The sequence below is a fragment of the Miniopterus schreibersii genome (genome assembly GCF_964146895.1).
Source record: "Miniopterus schreibersii genome assembly, chromosome: 20".
NCBI classification, from domain to species: Eukaryota; Metazoa; Chordata; class Mammalia; order Chiroptera; family Miniopteridae; genus Miniopterus; species Miniopterus schreibersii.
The window spans coordinates 21,034,245-21,050,866 of NC_138122.1; the positions used below are offsets into that span (position 1 = coordinate 21,034,245).

Here is a 16,622-nt window from a genome sequence, read left to right on the forward strand (position 1 = left end):
ATCCATTGTCCTCTTGGCTGCCACAGGGCTCTTTTCTAAAATTGGGATCTCATCATTTCCATCAGAGGGCTCCAGACCCTCAGTGACTTCCCACTGTTCTCAGGATAATGTCCAGGCTCCTTCCCATGGCAGCGAGGTCCTCTAAGATCTGGGCTTTATATCTAACCTCTTACCCAGCCATTTGCTTGAGTCTCTGCCAAGAGAAGTAGGTCTGGGAGAGTCTCCACTGAGGGTGCCAGGGGCAGCTAGGAAATAGGTAACAGGTATGTGTGAGCCTGCCAGGAGTGAGGGCTGGGAGAGCAGAGGTTCTGGAGCTGTGAAGAGATCTGTTCTATCTGGGATGGGGGGAGCAGGTGCGTGCACAGTAATGACTTGAGTGACTCACTGAGCTAGGCTTTCTCTGTTTGTTATCCTCATGAATTCTCAACATCCCTACGGATTAGGTACTGCTATCCCCACTTGACTGATTAGCAGGCTAAGGCTTGGAGAGGTCAAGTCGTCTGAGCATGGGGTTAATAATTGGTGGAACTGGAATCTAACCCCAGGTGGTCGGATTCCAAAGTGTTACATGAGAAAAATGCACTGGTTTTGGCAAAGGTCTGTTCTAGTTTTAACTAGTCACTGTTTCCTTGTCACTCATTGTCCATGATTTTGGGTGAGTCATGCGCTTTCCTCATCTGTAAAATTGGGATAAATTCGTGGCCATCCTAGGATATTGTGGGAATCATATGAGAGGCTTGGTTCCTGGCACAGTGAAGGTATGCAACAAATGGTAACAGTGATCATCGCAGTCATCACCACCACCAGCATCAGAGCCATGAATGACTGCTGTTACAACTTTCTGGCTTTGCCCACAGCCAGGATGGTGGTTTGGCTCTAAGCCCTGCAGGCTTCTGGGAAGTGGCACTTGGTTCAAGTGGCGAGCTTAGGAAGAGGTTCTCTTCTCTGAGGGTGACGGCCAAAACAGTCTAATTAGACCGCAATTATTTTGGGATTTGGTAAATTGCATCACTCAGTAATTCATAAAGGTTTGTGAATCTACCGTCTGTGGTGGTGGTAGGATAAATGCTTGGTTATCATGTACATGATGAAATTTATTAAGCTGAAGGGCCAGGGAATTAACCTCTGCTTCACTGAATAAGAAATTACATGCAGAAAACGTCTAATTATTATTTTAAGTGGTTTTCTTTTCTGAGTTCTTCTTTGATCTCTAGCTCAGGTTTTCACTAAAGAAAATGAAGAAAGGGGGGAAAGGAGGAGGAGGGAAAAGGGGGGTAAGAATTGAGGGAACCGCGTCAGAGCCTGGTGATGTTTCAGAGGGAGACATGGCTGATAATGGGGAATTATATGGGTTTAGGAAAAAGTGGAACGTACATTTATGCCACTTAGACCACCCGCCAAGTTCTAATTCTAACTCCACCAACAACTGGCTGTGTGATTTAGGCAGGATAATTAACCATTCTGTTCTATTAAGTAGGAATAACAGTCACCACCACCACCACCACCATTACAGCTAGAAGATGAATAATTACCATGTGGCAGTAACTGTGAAACAATCTTTGTAGCTACTGATCTCTAACTTAAAGTAATCCTCAAGGCAGCTATTAGTAGTACTATTAGCTCATTTCACAGCGAGGGAACTGAAGCCCAGAGAGGTTCAGTGACTTAGGCAAGGTTGCCCAGATGGGGCAGAGTCTGGACTGGTGGCCTGGCCTGAGCCTGTCTTCCTCATCGGTTCTTTGAGATAATATTGTCTTATCTGACTTGTTGTGAACGGTGAAAAATGAGGAAATAGACGTGAATGCATTTAAAAAATACGTCGTGCAAACATAAAGTACAGTTCTAAACGGGATATTCAAAACTGCTTCGTAGAGAGGAAGGATTGGTCCTTGGCTCCTGATCAGTTATTGCTTGTTGCCCGGGCAACAATTGGAAAAGTAAGCCCTCTCACCCATGCAGGGTACACACACAGGTGAGCAGGTGGTGAGTGAAAAACTAACATGCAAAAGAGCTGTATTTCTCTCTCTGCAAAGCAGCTTTAGAGTCTGGGCTATAGAGATCTCTAGAAATTAAATTCCTCAAAGGCAGACCCCATGTTGTACTCACCACTTCTGTCCCCTCCCCATTTGGGGCTATATAGTGGGGACCTAATATCTATTTTTTATCATCAATTTAAGAAAATGGTGAGTTGATTTAATGAAGGGAGAAAAGAAACCCAAGAAGGATTATGTTGATTATTTGATCTCCCGTGGAAGGTCAGTTCTCTTCTTAAATGTATCTCTAAAATTAGAGATCATGTCTTCGGGCAACATTTCTCATGATTCGCCATTGTACTGTCATGAGTGTTTAATGTAAACCTCTCTCTTGCTTGCCAATCCCGTTTCCATGTATCCTGCCTCATTTTGACGGCAACTCATTTAGTGTCTTCTTTCCTGACATCTCTATTGGACACTGACCATGTACAAGGTACTATGTGAGGCTGAGAAGAGATGTAAAATTTAAAAGATTCTTTGCTTTCAGAGAATTTGTATTCTGGTTGGCATCTGGGGGCCAGAGCCCTCCACTCCGTGGCTCAGTGTTGGGATCCTTTGTTCTGACCTGAGAGAGAAGCTCGACTGAGCATTTTGGAGGTGAGAAGGCCCTTGGGGAAAGTCCTGAGTCCCTGGATTGCGAGTGAGGAAACTGAGGCCCAGAGGGGAGAGATGACGCATAGCAAACCAGAGGCAGACCCAAGACAGTAATGGGGTCTCCAGATTCCCAGTCCAATGCTCTCTCTTCTGAACCTTCTGCCACTCAAGGGGGTTTGGAGTTCAAAAATCATGGCCCTGGAATGACCCAGACGTTTTTGTGTCTTAGCTCTGCTCCCCTGCGTTTTTGGCCCTCCCTGATGCCCCAGAGTCACCGTCCTGAATGGGAAGGTGCACGTCTTGTGAAAAGTGCACCACTGGCTGTCGGAGTCCTCCGGTGTCTCCCCTCCATCCATGCAGGCTCCACCCTGCTGTGTCTTAGGGCTCTGCCCCTGCGTGAGGCATCAAGTGTTTTCTGTCGTGGCTGCCATGCTGTAAAATCAGGCTGCCGCCATCTCCCCGGATAGCCCTCACTCCCTCTTCCCTGGCCTCCCTGCCCGGACCTCTTTTCCCCTTACGATCTGTCCATCGCCTCCGCACTCCCGGTGCAGCCTGCGGGGCTCTGCGTGAGCTGGATTTGGCCCAGCTCCGTAGCCTTTTCTTCACCCTGCGATGTCCTAGCCGAGCCGAGGATTCCGCTGCATCACCACGGGCTCCCTCAGTGGCCTTGTTGGCGATGCTGCCGGCCCGGAATGTTCTCTTCTCCTTCACCAGCTCACTTCTTCTATTCATCCTTCAGAACTTGCTCAGACTTGAACCCCAACCCACACCTGAAGTTACCTCTGCTTTTCCCAGGCTGGATTCAGGACCCCTGGCCGGTGCCACCCTGAAATACCCGTTGACTTGCCCGGCTGTGAATTCCATTCTCCCACCTCCACCCCCAGCCCGAGCTCCTGGAGGGTCAGGAACAAGTTCTGCATCTTTCCTGGGACCCCAGAGCCGGCACATCAGGGAGTCCTCAGAAAATATTTATCGCGTGATAACTAAGCCATTCGAAATCCTTGCATTTCAGGCCCTAACTAAGTGCATGCTACTTTGGAGTGCGTGAGAGTGACTCTGCCACCTACTTCGATGTAGTGGTTTCTGTTCTCTGGATGGAGCAGGTGGATAGCGCTTTCTTCTCAGAAGCTGAGTCATATCCTAACAGGCTAGAGATAAATGGTTGCTCATGAAACACATTTTTTCAACTGGGAACTAGAATACAGCTTGTTCTGGAAGAAGTGATCAAAGGCAGCAGGCTGCATGTCTGCCTCTTAGGAAGGTTCTTTCTCTAGCTCATAATTCGGTCTCTGACCTGCCTTATGCCAAATGACTACAAGTGGTGTTCAGACCCCCGAAGGGAGCGTTTAATACCAGGTGACACAGTAGGCACGCGTGGTGCTTTGATTGCTGGTCCGATCTCCTGGACTTTGCGAGCTTTTATGTGACCTCTCTGTCTACACCCTCCCACCCTCCTTCACACACGGTCCTGCCCCCCACAAAAGCCCCCTCAGACCTTGCAAACATCCTGAAATGCAAACATTGTGACCGTGACCTAAAATGGCCTTTTTGGCAGAGGTTGCTGACCAAGGCCACCATCCGCACTGGCTTCTGGGTGCCCCGGCCCACGGCTACTGTTTAATTAATGCGAGTCAGCATTTGTGTGTGAGGACTGCGTCTCTTCCAAAACCTGCCCCGAGTGTCAGCCAGCAGTTCTGCGCGCATCCCAATTAGGGTGATTTCTGGAAGGCAGCGGAAGCCCACCGCAGCTCCGGTTTCCAGGCAACTGTGAGCAGGAGTCCTGAGCTCGCTGGAAAGGGAATGCTGGCAAGTCTGCCTTGCGAAGGAGTCTAATGCGCCCCTTCCCGCTCCCCTCCCCTCCCCACCCCGCTTCTGGTCTATCTACCCCATCTTACTTGGTAGCAAATTATGGCTTGGAGTGCGGGGGTGCAGAAGCAGCTAAATAGCCTTAAGGCAAACGCCCTGGGGAGGACTCAGGCTTATAAAATCATCCTGATGATAGTCTCTACTTACAGAGCACTTTCTCTGTTACCAGGGCCCTCAGGCCCCACCAGTGTTATTTCATTTAATCCCTGCGATAGACCAACAAGGCAGGTATGACAGTTTCAAAGATGGGGAAACTGAGGCCCACACAGTTGCAGCCACTCGCCTCAAGTCGCCAAGTGAGACGGTGGGGAGGCCAGCGGTTGCCCTCGGGTCTGTCTGAACCCAGGAGCCACCGTCTTAACTGCTGTCCCCTTCTGCCACCTGTCAGCACGCAGACAGATGCCGCCCGAGAGGACAGAGGCAGTTCAGAGGCAGTTCAGCAGTCAGTTTTCAGTTCTGAGCTAAACTGATTGAGGTGTGTGTTTTTTTTAAAGAATGCAAAGCCCACCACCCTGTAATCCCTGTCATTACCTATTGTGCTTAGTGACTAAATGGAATGAATGGGAGGATTATTCTTCACGGACCTGCCAGTGCGGACATAAAAAATGCATTAGCGGAGAGAGAGGCTTTTGCTGGAGCGCGCCGACAGTTTGCAGAGCGCTCCTGGCTTGTGATTTCAAGACAGACAACAGACAGCCGAGTGAGGCCCGAGACCACCAGCCCGCGATCTTTTGACCCGTGTTCTTCAGCTTGATTGACGGCGGTGGGGAGGACTTGCGGGGCACCCAGAGCCCCTCAGGAGTTGCCAGTGGCGTTTCCACTGGGTGTCAGCACAGGGGAAATCAGAGGGGTCCGAGATGCGGTGCAGTTGGAGGATGGGGTGCTGTCAAAGGCTTCCTTTCTGAATTCACAACTTGGGTCTCGCCTGTCATCATGAGAAGACGCTTCTGATGGCCTCCTGAACGTGGGGCGGTCATCTGTTATTGTTTGTCCTTGGCGTGGCACGTTCAGACAGGTCCTAGGAGATGGGCAACCTCTGCCCGGGACTGCCGGCCAGCTCCCTCCCATCCCCCCAGGGTCTGCTGTGCTGTAGCAGTCGGAAACTATTCTTACCTGTCTGGTCCCCCAGATTAAGCAAGCATCCCCCATCTTCCTCTCTCATTTGAGATGTACTCACATCAATTCCTAGCCTGGTGCCTGACCCAGAGCAGGAACTTGGTAAAAAGGTGTCTATAGTCACCCAGCCTTCCAGGTCCCATCCTGACCATGATGGTATGCAGACTTTTTCTGCCTGGGATACCTTCCCCCAACTCCCTACATGCCTTTTACCTGGTCACTTCCTATTCACTTTTCTAGGCCAAACAGGTGCAGACTAGAGGGGTGTTGCTAGTAAAAGGTAAATGAGCCTGAACACACACCTTTTGAGGCTGTATCTAGTTTGCGAACCATGACAGACGCTCTTGCCGATAATTTGGCCTGTGAGTTTTCTCTCTCCCCTACCCAGACCCTCCCTAGAGCTCTTTAAGCTCTTCTTTTTATTTGTGTAGCTACCACTAAAGGGCTGCTCAATTGTACAACCCCAGGGCAGACAGAGTTTGGGGGTCAGGAAATTCTGACTTGGTGCTGCTGTATGAGGCCTGTGGGTCCTACTTGAAGAAAACGCATGGCCTGGCCCTTCAGCCCATCTGACTGTGTGGGTTTAGCTTTAGGAATCATCTCGAATCGGATTAGCTCCAAACAACAGCTTCCTGGCAGAATGTGGGTGCAAAGTTAAAGAATCCAATTAGAAGACCAAACCTCAGGGAACTTGCTGAAATACAATATAAGTCTAGAGGACTTTGGTTAAAAGTTGAGAAGTTTAAAGCTGCATGCCTTAGGAATTTATCCTAAGGAACTAAAGTATATAATGATGTAACTACAAAGATGTCCATCTAAGTGTTGTTTATTTAACAGAAGAAATTGAAAACAACCAAGAAGTCAGTGATAGGAAATTGGTTAGATAAATTATGCCACATTTTTACAATGGAATATTATACAACCATTAAGATGGATGTTAAGCTTGAGAGGCTATTGGATGTTGAAGAATTATTGCTATTTTTAGATGTGATATTATCGTGGTCATGGTTTTTAAAAAGAATCCTTCTCTAGGTAGTTGTTTAAATATTTGCAGGTACAATGATAAATGCTTCAAAATAGTGGGGGAAGATGCTGTGTAAATGAAACAAGATTGGCTATGAGTTGATACTGATCTCAGTAATGGGTGCATAGAGAGGTTCATTACATTAGTTTGTCTGCCTTTATAGATAACTGAACATTTTCATACTGAAAAGTTTTAAAAGTGAAGTTGTAGATGTGTATTTATTGAAATGGAAGATGTTCATAATCTATCGCTAAATAAAAACCAGGGTACCAAATGGTATACGCAGAATGGATATTTTGGTTAAAAAATACATGTATATACAGAAACATACTGAAAACTGATACGCCAAAATATGAGTAAGGATTATTGCTGGGTGATGTAATTGTGTGTGGTTCTCTATTATTTGTATCTATTTATCTGTATTTTCTAGTTTTTCACGATTGTTTTATTTGTGTATTTTTGAAAGTTCTTTGAAATATAGTTTGGAAACTGAGCATATGCAGACTCTGTGAGCCAACAGTTCCACTTTTAGGTATGCGCCCACCAGAAGCGCATACATATGTTCAGCAAAGAAAACACGTCCAGGAATGTCCATAGCAGCTCTATTCGTAATAGCCCCAAAGTGGAAACCATCCAAGTGTCCATTAACACTGGAATGGATATGTTGTGCTATCTTCACACAGTGGAAACTATAAAGAGACTGAGAAAGAACAAACTTTCACTGTCTAAGACAGTATGAGTCTCAGAAACGCAATTGTTGAGTGAAAAAAAGCCAACTGTACAATCTCACATATTTTAAGTTCAAAACAGGACAAACTAACCTAAGTCTTAGAAATCAGGACAGTGATTTTCTTTGGGGTGAGGTAGTGACTGGAAGGGGACTTGAGGTTTTTTTTGTGTGAGGGGTGGGTAGAGGGCTTGGTCATGTTCCCTTTCTTGATGTCGGTGTGGGTTACGTGGGTGTGTTCATTTTTGTGAAAAATCTGTTGAGCTGTGTGCCTAATGATTTGTGTGCTTTCCTGTGCTATGTTATATTTCAATAAAAAAGTTCAAAAAAATTACAGGGCTTAATGCATGCAGCGCCTGCACTAAGTGGTGGATTAGTGCTTTATTGTTCAGCCTGTGGTTACATCCATTAGAGTAATGGCTTGTTGAACAATCCCAATAGGAAGAGATTTAAAATTAATATGGAAATCCAGCACTAACAGCTGCATTTGCTCAGCCTTCACTTATGAACTTGACTTTCCCCTCCGGCGCCCCCCCCCCCGCCCCCCATTTACTCCAGCTGTGCCGAAAACATTTGCCTTCCACGGTTCAGAATCTGGGATCCGGTGTGACGTGCTGTGTATGGCCCCGTGATTGGAGACAGGGAGAAACCCATGTAAAATGGTTACGGTCACTGGGGAACACGAATGATGTAATACACACAGCTACCATGCCCTGAGCACTGACCACAGGTGAGGCACTGTTCTGAGTGCTTTATGTGTATTAATTCATTTAATCCTCACAGTAGCGCCCGGCGAGAAGGAGAGAGTGTTTTTGTAATTCCCCACTTTGGGGATCAGAGAAATTAGGCAGGTCGTTCACCTCTGTGTTGGCTTGTAAGTGGTGGAGCTGGGGTTTGAACCCAAGCAGTCTGGCTCCAAGCCTGTATGAGCTCCTGGGGCAGAAGCCAGGCCTGTGCTTGCTGCTCTGAGCTAGGTTCCTTCCTGGCCTAGCCCGGCCACATGATTTTTTCAAGGGCACATCTAGTCCCTTTCCCTCCTCTCCCCTCAGCCTGATGCTTAGAAAATGCCAGAGGAATTCTGAAGCATGCATGCGTTCATTCATTCAACAGATACTCATTAATCGCCCAGTTTGTTATATCCCATGCCATAGATGAAGACACTGAGACCTATAGAAGTGAGTGGGTTTGCGCCATGGCCACCCAGCTAATAACGGGTAGAGTTGGGACTTGAACCCACAGCTCCCTCCACAGCCAGTGAATTTTCAACAGTACTATGTGAGCCCTCCAAGCCCGGCTATAAGACTGAGCTCACTACCTGTCATCTGGGAAAGAATCTCAGAAAACAAAGTTTGGTGTAGACCCTGATGTGACAAAAGGCTCAAGGGTTCAAGATATTTTGATACTTAACTTTGAGTACATGATCTTCTAGTTAAATTCTTTATTATGTGGGCTCCTCGGAGGCAGCCCTGGCCATAAAAAAGGGATTAAAAGGATATTTGCCTTCAGCGGAGACTGATGCAAGAAAAGCAGAGAAAACTTGCCCTAGAATTATGGTTACCTAGGGGTGGCAAAGACACAGGAAGACACCAGAAACAGAGAAAAAAATGGGCAGGACACCCAGGTCACATTCAAGATGATAAAAATGCAATTAACTTGAGCCAGGCTCTTCCAGCCCTCAGCAGTGACCTACCCTTTGGGTGTGTGGCTGTGTTTATCAGTTCTGGGCTAAGGCCATGGGGCAGAGCATTTGCTTTTATTAATGTCTGCCTGCTGGCTGCGGGGCGTGGGGGTGATGTGATGTTGGGGGGGGCTCTAAGGTCTTCTTTGAATGATTTATAAAGTGCAACTCAGAAGCCTTCACTTTGCCTGCATCCAGGGTATTGACCGGTCTATAAATCCATGATCGTAAATGTTCTGGGGCTTTGAGACAGGTCTCAAGTCCAGGGGAGGGGGCGGTGGGAAGAATCAGGCTTGAACTTCTAAATGAGCAAGTTCTGGGTTACAGGCTACGGCTGTGGAGGTCCTCGGTGCTGAACGATGAAATGGAGGAGCTACTGAGGACAGTCCATAAACGTCTGAGGTCAACGACAATTTTCCCAATTGTTTAAATTCACAAATTAAAATCAGCCTCATTCGTAAAGGGATTTGGGTGAGGGCCATTTCTCCAGCTGGCTTCTTATACCTTATGATATAGCACACATCTTTGTCTCTCATTTACGGGAATCTTGTCTGCTTTGTCCACTGCCGTGTCTCCAGCATATAAGGTGACACCTGGTGTACACCTGGCGGTGCCTGGGACTCAGTAAATTTTTGTCAAGGAAAAGGAATGAGCACAGAACACTTAAGGAGGCATCGGCAAGTAACTAACCTCATGCAAAGGAAATACCTTCCTCCTTTGCCGGAGCCCACCTTTGTTCTTTCTAATTGCCTCGCTTCACCTGTCTATCGAATGTCACCAGAAAGCAAAGCCTCAGGCCCCAGAAACACCTGCATAACCTATACGGTTCTGGGGCCCGCTGGGGGAGGGGGCTTCATCATCACTGTTTATTTGCAGTTGCCTGCACCTAACTAAACATCGCCACGGGCAAATTATGGCTGCGAGTTTAACTTTTCAGTTGTTTTAGCTGCAGAGGTGTTTCTTTTCCTTAAAACACTCCCCATAAAGAGCACCCGCAGCTCGGGAGGAAGGTGCGCTGCTGGCTCCAGCAGTCAGCCGGGCCCAAGAACTGGGCATGCGCAGGTGCCCCGCTGTCAACCTGCGTGAGGAGAGAGTCGGCGGGGAAGGGCGTCGCGTGCTGCTTGGTGCCACCGAGCATCTGGTGGGGCAGGCGAAGAGGAGAGCAGCTAGATTTTTATTCTTTTTAGCATCGCGCTAAATTGGCCATGAAACCAGGGATGGAGCGGTTGCACTGTAAGAGGGCTGAAGTATTAAATAAAAGTCTAGCAGATAGTCAAGGTGTTTGGCTGGGTTTTAATGGGAGACGAAGCAGATTTGAAAAACATTAGGTGGAAAAGACAACATCTTCTTCGCTAATAATTCGCCTCATTTAATCCCGGGAGATGGGGCTGTGTGTGCGGTTCGCATCTCTTTGCAAGAGGCGATTCCCGCTGGAAAACAGGGCGTTTCCTTGGGGAGGGGAATCGTCCGTTCCCTAAATGTCAGTGGGATGCAGGAGAGTGGCCGGGTGGAACGTTTTATTGTCGATTCGTGTTTTCTTGCTTGTGGCTGTTCTGTCTGGCTTTTCCCGCATTTTCCTTCACGTTGAGACCTTGGGCAGGCCAACCTGTTCGATGCGGATGCTAAATTCGAGCTAGTGTCAGAGCCACCGTTAATGTGTCTGGTGGGAGAGGCTGGCTCAGCTGGCCGGCTCAAGGATGGCAGAAGAGCCACGGTCTTTATCACCTTTTAATCAAGCCCCTCTGTTATACTGGGTTAGTGGGACGTTCAGCCTTGGTTATACTGGGGGGGGGAGGGGGTGCGTCCCCAGGGATGTTTAACAGCCATGTCTCCAAGGGGGTTGGGGACGAGTAAGCCCTGATTTGTAGGGTTTGCTGATTTCTGTGGCATAAATATTCCCTCCGTGGCTGATTTTGAGCTGTGGATGTGATGTCAGTGAATGTGCAGCTGGGAAGAGATTTGCGGCAGGCCCCCCACCCCCCTTTGTACTAATCCCACCAGACAGATACTATAACCAAAAGGAACGTCAAGAGCATAGATAGCAATAGAGAGAGAGGAAGGGAGAGAGACAGAAACATTGATGAGAGAGAGATCGAGCCCACAACCCGGGCATGTGCCCTGACCGGGAATCGAACCAGTGACCACTTGGTTCATGGGTCAATGCTCAACCACTGAGCCACCCCGGCCGGGCTCCTCTTCTTATAAGGACACCAGGCCTATTGGATTAGGGCCCTAATGTTATGACCTCATTTAACCTTAATGATCCTGTCTTCAAATACAGTCACATTGGGGGTTGTGTCTTCAACATATGAATTTGAGAAGGGACACAATTCAGTTCATAACAACTATCGAGCACTTGAAGTGTGTTTGGCCCAAAGCAATACACACTCTAAGGGTAAAATATACTTGGATTTTTCATCACCACTTTTCATCATGTATTCAAAGCAGAATATAAAGTTTCTCATGAACTACTCTTTTTCTATGGGTTACCCGTTGAGTGACGATACCTTGGGTATATTGGGTTAAGTAAAATACATTATTAGAATGACTTTCACCAGTTCCATTTGCCTTTTTTAAAATTTAAATTTTTTTCAAAAATTTAAAACGCTACGCATGGCTCGCAGTATGTTTCTGCTGGACAGTGGGTGGCCAGAGACTCCCGAGGAGCTGACACGGCCGCTCCTCCTGTGGTCGGTGGGGAGCTGCCATTCTCTGGGGCCATGCCCCAACCCCTTTCCTTCTCCCCACCTTCTTTGCCGCCACCTCCCCGCCTCCTCTTGGGCTCAGTCATCCAGTTCCCTCAAGTTGCGCTGGGGGACAGGTCAAGGGTGGGGATGCAGGTGGGCAGTGGAGAGGGAGGAGCTTCCAGATGGCAGAGGTGAAGAAAGGAAATGTCTCGCTGTGATTTTCACAGGGGTCTGGCTCTGAGTGAGAGACACGTAAGATAAGCAGACCTTCCACGCTGCCTGGGTTGCCCCCCTGAGCATGTCCTTGTGCGTGTTGGGCTAAGAGAGTCTCTGTCTCTTACTCTGCCTTGAGTTGCTTTGCCTAAGGCCCCCCTTTACGATCCCACCGTGGATCATTCCAGCTCCCAGGGAGGAGTTAAGGGGAGAGGAGAACACACCCCATTCATCCCCCAGGGATGAGTCAGGTATAGTCCTAGACCTGAAAGTGCTCACACTGTCACGGAGGAAGGGATCGGCGGGCTAGGGAAGGACGGGAATGGCACTGTAGTCAAGGCCATACAGGGGGACTTGAATGCCTTATTTCACCAGGTCCTTCTAATGGCCCGTATTATATTCATCTCACAGGTAAGGGCACAGAGATTCCAGGAGGTTAAGGAACTCCTCCAGTGTCACCAGCTGGCAGGTTGCAGGGCCAGTATTGAGCCCGAGCCTACCTGACCCTCGCTTACCATGCTATAGACCTGGTGTGAAAAGGAAAGATTTTTGGAGCATATGGGAACTCTCTTGAGTTGGATTCAGGTCTGGGAAGGAAAGGAGAGGGAATTCTAGGCCAACCAGGAAACGGATCCTTACAGGGTTACCCTCCTGTAAGTCTGTGAAATGTTCAGGGTTGGGGTGGGGCACTGGGACCTGGCAAGGACTTGTAGGCACCACCCTGCAGCCTGATCACCCCTGCCAGGCTGTCTGTGGGTTATTCCATGCTGGGCTCACCCACCGGCTTCGCATAAGGTCTTTCTTGAGGTTTACTATTTCCTTCTCCATATACTTGATGTTGTTCCCTTGCTTCTCCGGGACCTGATGGGAAGCCAAGAAGTGAAAGAAAAAGGTGTTAGTACAACTGTTACAAGTGGGACCAGGCTCACGTGAGCATCTGAGGCGTCTTGATCAGGTTAGAGGGGTTCGGGGCAGCCCAACGTCTTTCTCTACACCAGAGGGGGGCCGTGGGGAACAGTGGAAATAGCAAGGGCTTCGGAGACAGGCAGACCTGAGCTCTGATCCTGGAACACTTGGATTTTTTTTTTTTTAAATAAAAGGAAATGCCAGGAAATTATGGGGAAACGGGTGCTTTCAGAGGAAGCTGGTGGGAGGATGCTGTGTGATGAGTTTTCCGAAGGGCAGTTCGTCGATGCATAGTAAACACTGTACAAGTGCGCCTGCCCCGGGATCTAACAGCTGTCCTGTTGTCCAGCATCCTATGGGGATATCCCTGCGTGGGCACAGAGGTTCATCCACAGATTTGCTTGTAAGAGCAAACTCTTGGAAGCACCTGGACATCGCAAACAATCTTAACACTGCATCTGAACAATAGAACACTATGCGGCAATTAAACATAATGAGGCAAGTGCACTTATCTATATAAACAGAGATGTTTGGGTTTTTGAGTGGGAAGACGTGTCACAAAGTAATATGCATCATGTGATTCTGTTTTCGTGGGGTTTTTTTGAAAAATGATCTATGCAGATGTACACGTATTGAAAGATACAGAAAGCCAAGCCCCACAATGCGGTGATTCTCTCTGGGGATGGGATTATGGAAAATTGTACTTCTTTCTTTTTGCTTATGTGAGTTTCCTCTCGCTCTGCAACAAGCATTAGTCAGTTCTATAATGAACAAAGAGAAATGATTTAAAAAAAAATAAATGGCCAGGTGAAGTTTGACAGAGGCTGGTTACAAGTACTGTATTGAGGATGTTGGTGGTATGTTAACCCAAAAGGTCAAAGAGCGAGGACCGGTCAAGTGCTCGCTAACAGAGATCATAATATGGACACGTGGGGGGACGCGGGGTGTCCTCCCCGTAGCTGTCAGCACTCACTTTCTCTGACAGTGAAATTGGGCTGCGGGCACCTGCTTCTCTGGGCCTTTTAAGCGGAAGGTGAGGCGTGTAGCTGTATTGAAGTTGGATGACGTTTGTGGCAGGGTGGTGGACAGAGCTCGGAGTGGAGGGAAGGGACTGTGTGGTTCTCAGCCATTTTACTCCTGGGTCACCCAGTCCTGCGCATGGCAGCTCAGATTAAGGGGGGAGAGTCTGTGGCAGTTCCCCAGAGCACTTATAATCGCAGCTCCTTCTCACCCACTAAGTATATAGATACCAAAAAAAAAAAAAAAAGTATCTGGGATAGCCTTGAATACGCTCAACTGGATATGAAACAATGAAATCATTTATAAGCTTTCTCTCTTTTGCTATTATTAGAAATGACACGGGTAATATATCTTGCTCATCTCAATACACCAAGGTGTTTCAACGTGGCTGGAAATTGATGGCAGGCCTATCAGTTTTTATCTTGAGGGATGGATGGAATGGGTAGAGAGACAGACCTCCTAGGAGGCATGTAAGGATCTCCAGGAGTACTTTTAAAAAGTTCTGTGCAATAGACATTTGCTTGTCTCATGCCCCCAATATCCCTTCACCCTCCTTCTTGATACCAGCTCCTTGGTTAGACCTTCCTGCACCTTGGGAGATACTCATGGGACCAGCAGCAGGTGTACCATGGGGTCCCTAATGGCTGAACTCAAGCAGCAGAGCCCACCCTTCATCACAGGGACTGGTCTGGGGATGGTCCTGTGACCCAGTTTGGGCTAATAAAAGGTGCAAGCTGGCATTTGCCAGGGGCTTCTAGGAAGCACGATTCCTAGATCTTTTAAGGAACCATAGGCAGAGACGTTCTCTTTCCCCACTGACGATGAACAGAGGAGCAGACATTCATGGAAGTTGCTGGCAGCTATTTTGTGACCATGAGGCAGGCCATCCTCCAGCTGCAAAAGACGTGGGGAAAGGCAGAGAGGAGAATCGAAGAAAAAGTTGTCGCATGGTGCCTTGGTCTTTGAAATATGTCCCCTGGTGTGCCGAGGCAGTTGACAGATCAAGAATTATTTGAAACTAATCCTCTCGGGACATCAAAGTAAGATGACCCCTATCCTGGTGCATTTCGTAGTGAAGGCAGTGAGGCTGGCCATGTTGACATCCAACACGTCCGCTCAGGCTGCCTCTCTTTCTCATTCTCTTAAAGCGCCCCATTCACTCTTTCTTTCAGGACCAAAGCAACTTTCTTAAAAGATATTGTGAATGAAACCTTACTTATAAATAAAGGAAAACCAAACACCCCCAAATTTCCCCACCAGATCATTTGGAAAGATGTGATCAAAACCCCGCGTGATGTCACAGTTGTGGGCCCGTCACTCTCCTCGTGAAGAAACTGCGACACTGCACATATTTCAAGCACCCCCGCCCCCCCAAATCCCACCTAATTTTAGTTGCCTGTGCACCAGGAATTCACGCTGTTGAAACAGAATGAATTTGTATTGACCGGCATTGGTACCGAACAGTTTATAGCAGCAAAGCCTAATTGTGTCCTCGACTTGACCCAAAACTTTAGCAGGACAAGAGCCTCCCCACAAGTCCCACAACTCTGTCCACATTTCAATGGGTTCTCAGGACACCAGTTTCATTATTATCACTGTTTAATTGCAATTATAAAAAGCCAGCGGGAATCATTGGCCTTGAGTGAGGCCAGTCTGCTAGTCAGGGATTTACAAACACCGTTTGGTAGTAACACAAGTCAAAGTGTACAGAGCACCCAAGAATCCCTTTCCCTGCCACCCTGCTGGATGCCAGTTTCACCGTGTGTATGACAAGCCTTGGAAATACATTTCCTTTGACCGGAGCAAGTGCACTGCGATTCAAGGAAATTATGCAGCGAGGATGGAAAGGCATCCGCGAGGATGTCTGTCGCAGCAATGCGAATAACTGTGAAAAACACCTAAATGTTCAGCAAGAGGCATTGGGGGACAAATCCAGGTCACCGCAGACAGTGGCATAGGATGCATTTGAATTTGGTGCTGCTATTTAATGTGGCTATTGACGTACATGTTACCAAATATAAAGAACTTAGATCATAGAGAGTTTTAAGATTTATATTTATAAAAACCTACAGCCCGGCCAGTGTGGTGGCTCAGTGGTTGAGAGTCAACATATGAACCAGGAGGTCCCGGTTGGATGTCCCATCAGGGTACATGCCTGGGCTCGGTACCCAAGTAGGAGGTGTGCAGGAGGCAGTTGATCAATGACTCTTATCATTGATGTTTCTCTCTCTCTCTCTCTCTCTCTCTCTCTCTCTCTTCCTCTTTTTGAAATCAATATAAATATATTTTTAAAAATCTATAGAAATTTCTAAAACTTTATGTAACCTGATACAAATTATGTTTTAAAATACTGATATATGCCAAAGTATATGTATAATTATATAACAAGCTGGAAATACAACAAATTGTCAGTAGCGATATTATCTCAGGGCGTTTGACTTATACGTAAATAATAATTTTTAATTTGGGGTATCTTTTTTCCTAATTTTAAAATAACTTACATATATTACTTCTGTAGTAAAATAATAGTGTTGTCCGTGTTTATAAAGCAATTCTAACTAATTCTGCCAATATAAGCAGAATGTAACTTTTCAGTGCTGTTTTAAATTGAGCAATCTAAATGTCTGGAATGATGTAAGTTAATAGTTTATTTTAATACACTGTATTAAATACACTGCAGGACCTAGGCAGGGAATCAAAACTCATGCGGGTAGTTCAATAGAGGGAATTAAAATAGAGGAGCAGCTCTGAAGGAGTT

At 47.2% G+C, this 16,622-nt stretch overlaps 1 protein-coding gene and 1 long non-coding RNA gene across 3 annotated transcripts in view; one reads left to right on the forward strand and one right to left on the reverse strand.

The window, feature by feature from the left end:
• Window positions 1-16,622, forward strand: part of LOC308549877 — a 216,587-nt gene that overhangs the window by 79,430 nt on the left and 120,535 nt on the right. The window lies entirely within an intron of this gene.
• Window positions 1-16,622, reverse strand: part of CCDC60 (coiled-coil domain containing 60) — an 83,700-nt gene that overhangs the window by 33,476 nt on the left and 33,602 nt on the right. Inside the window, exon 2 of the mRNA XM_081122987.1 lies at window positions 12,720-12,799. Within this exon, the coding sequence (XP_080979113.1) occupies window positions 12,720-12,799 (80 nt within the window). The remainder of the gene's footprint in view (window positions 1-12,719; window positions 12,800-16,622) is intronic.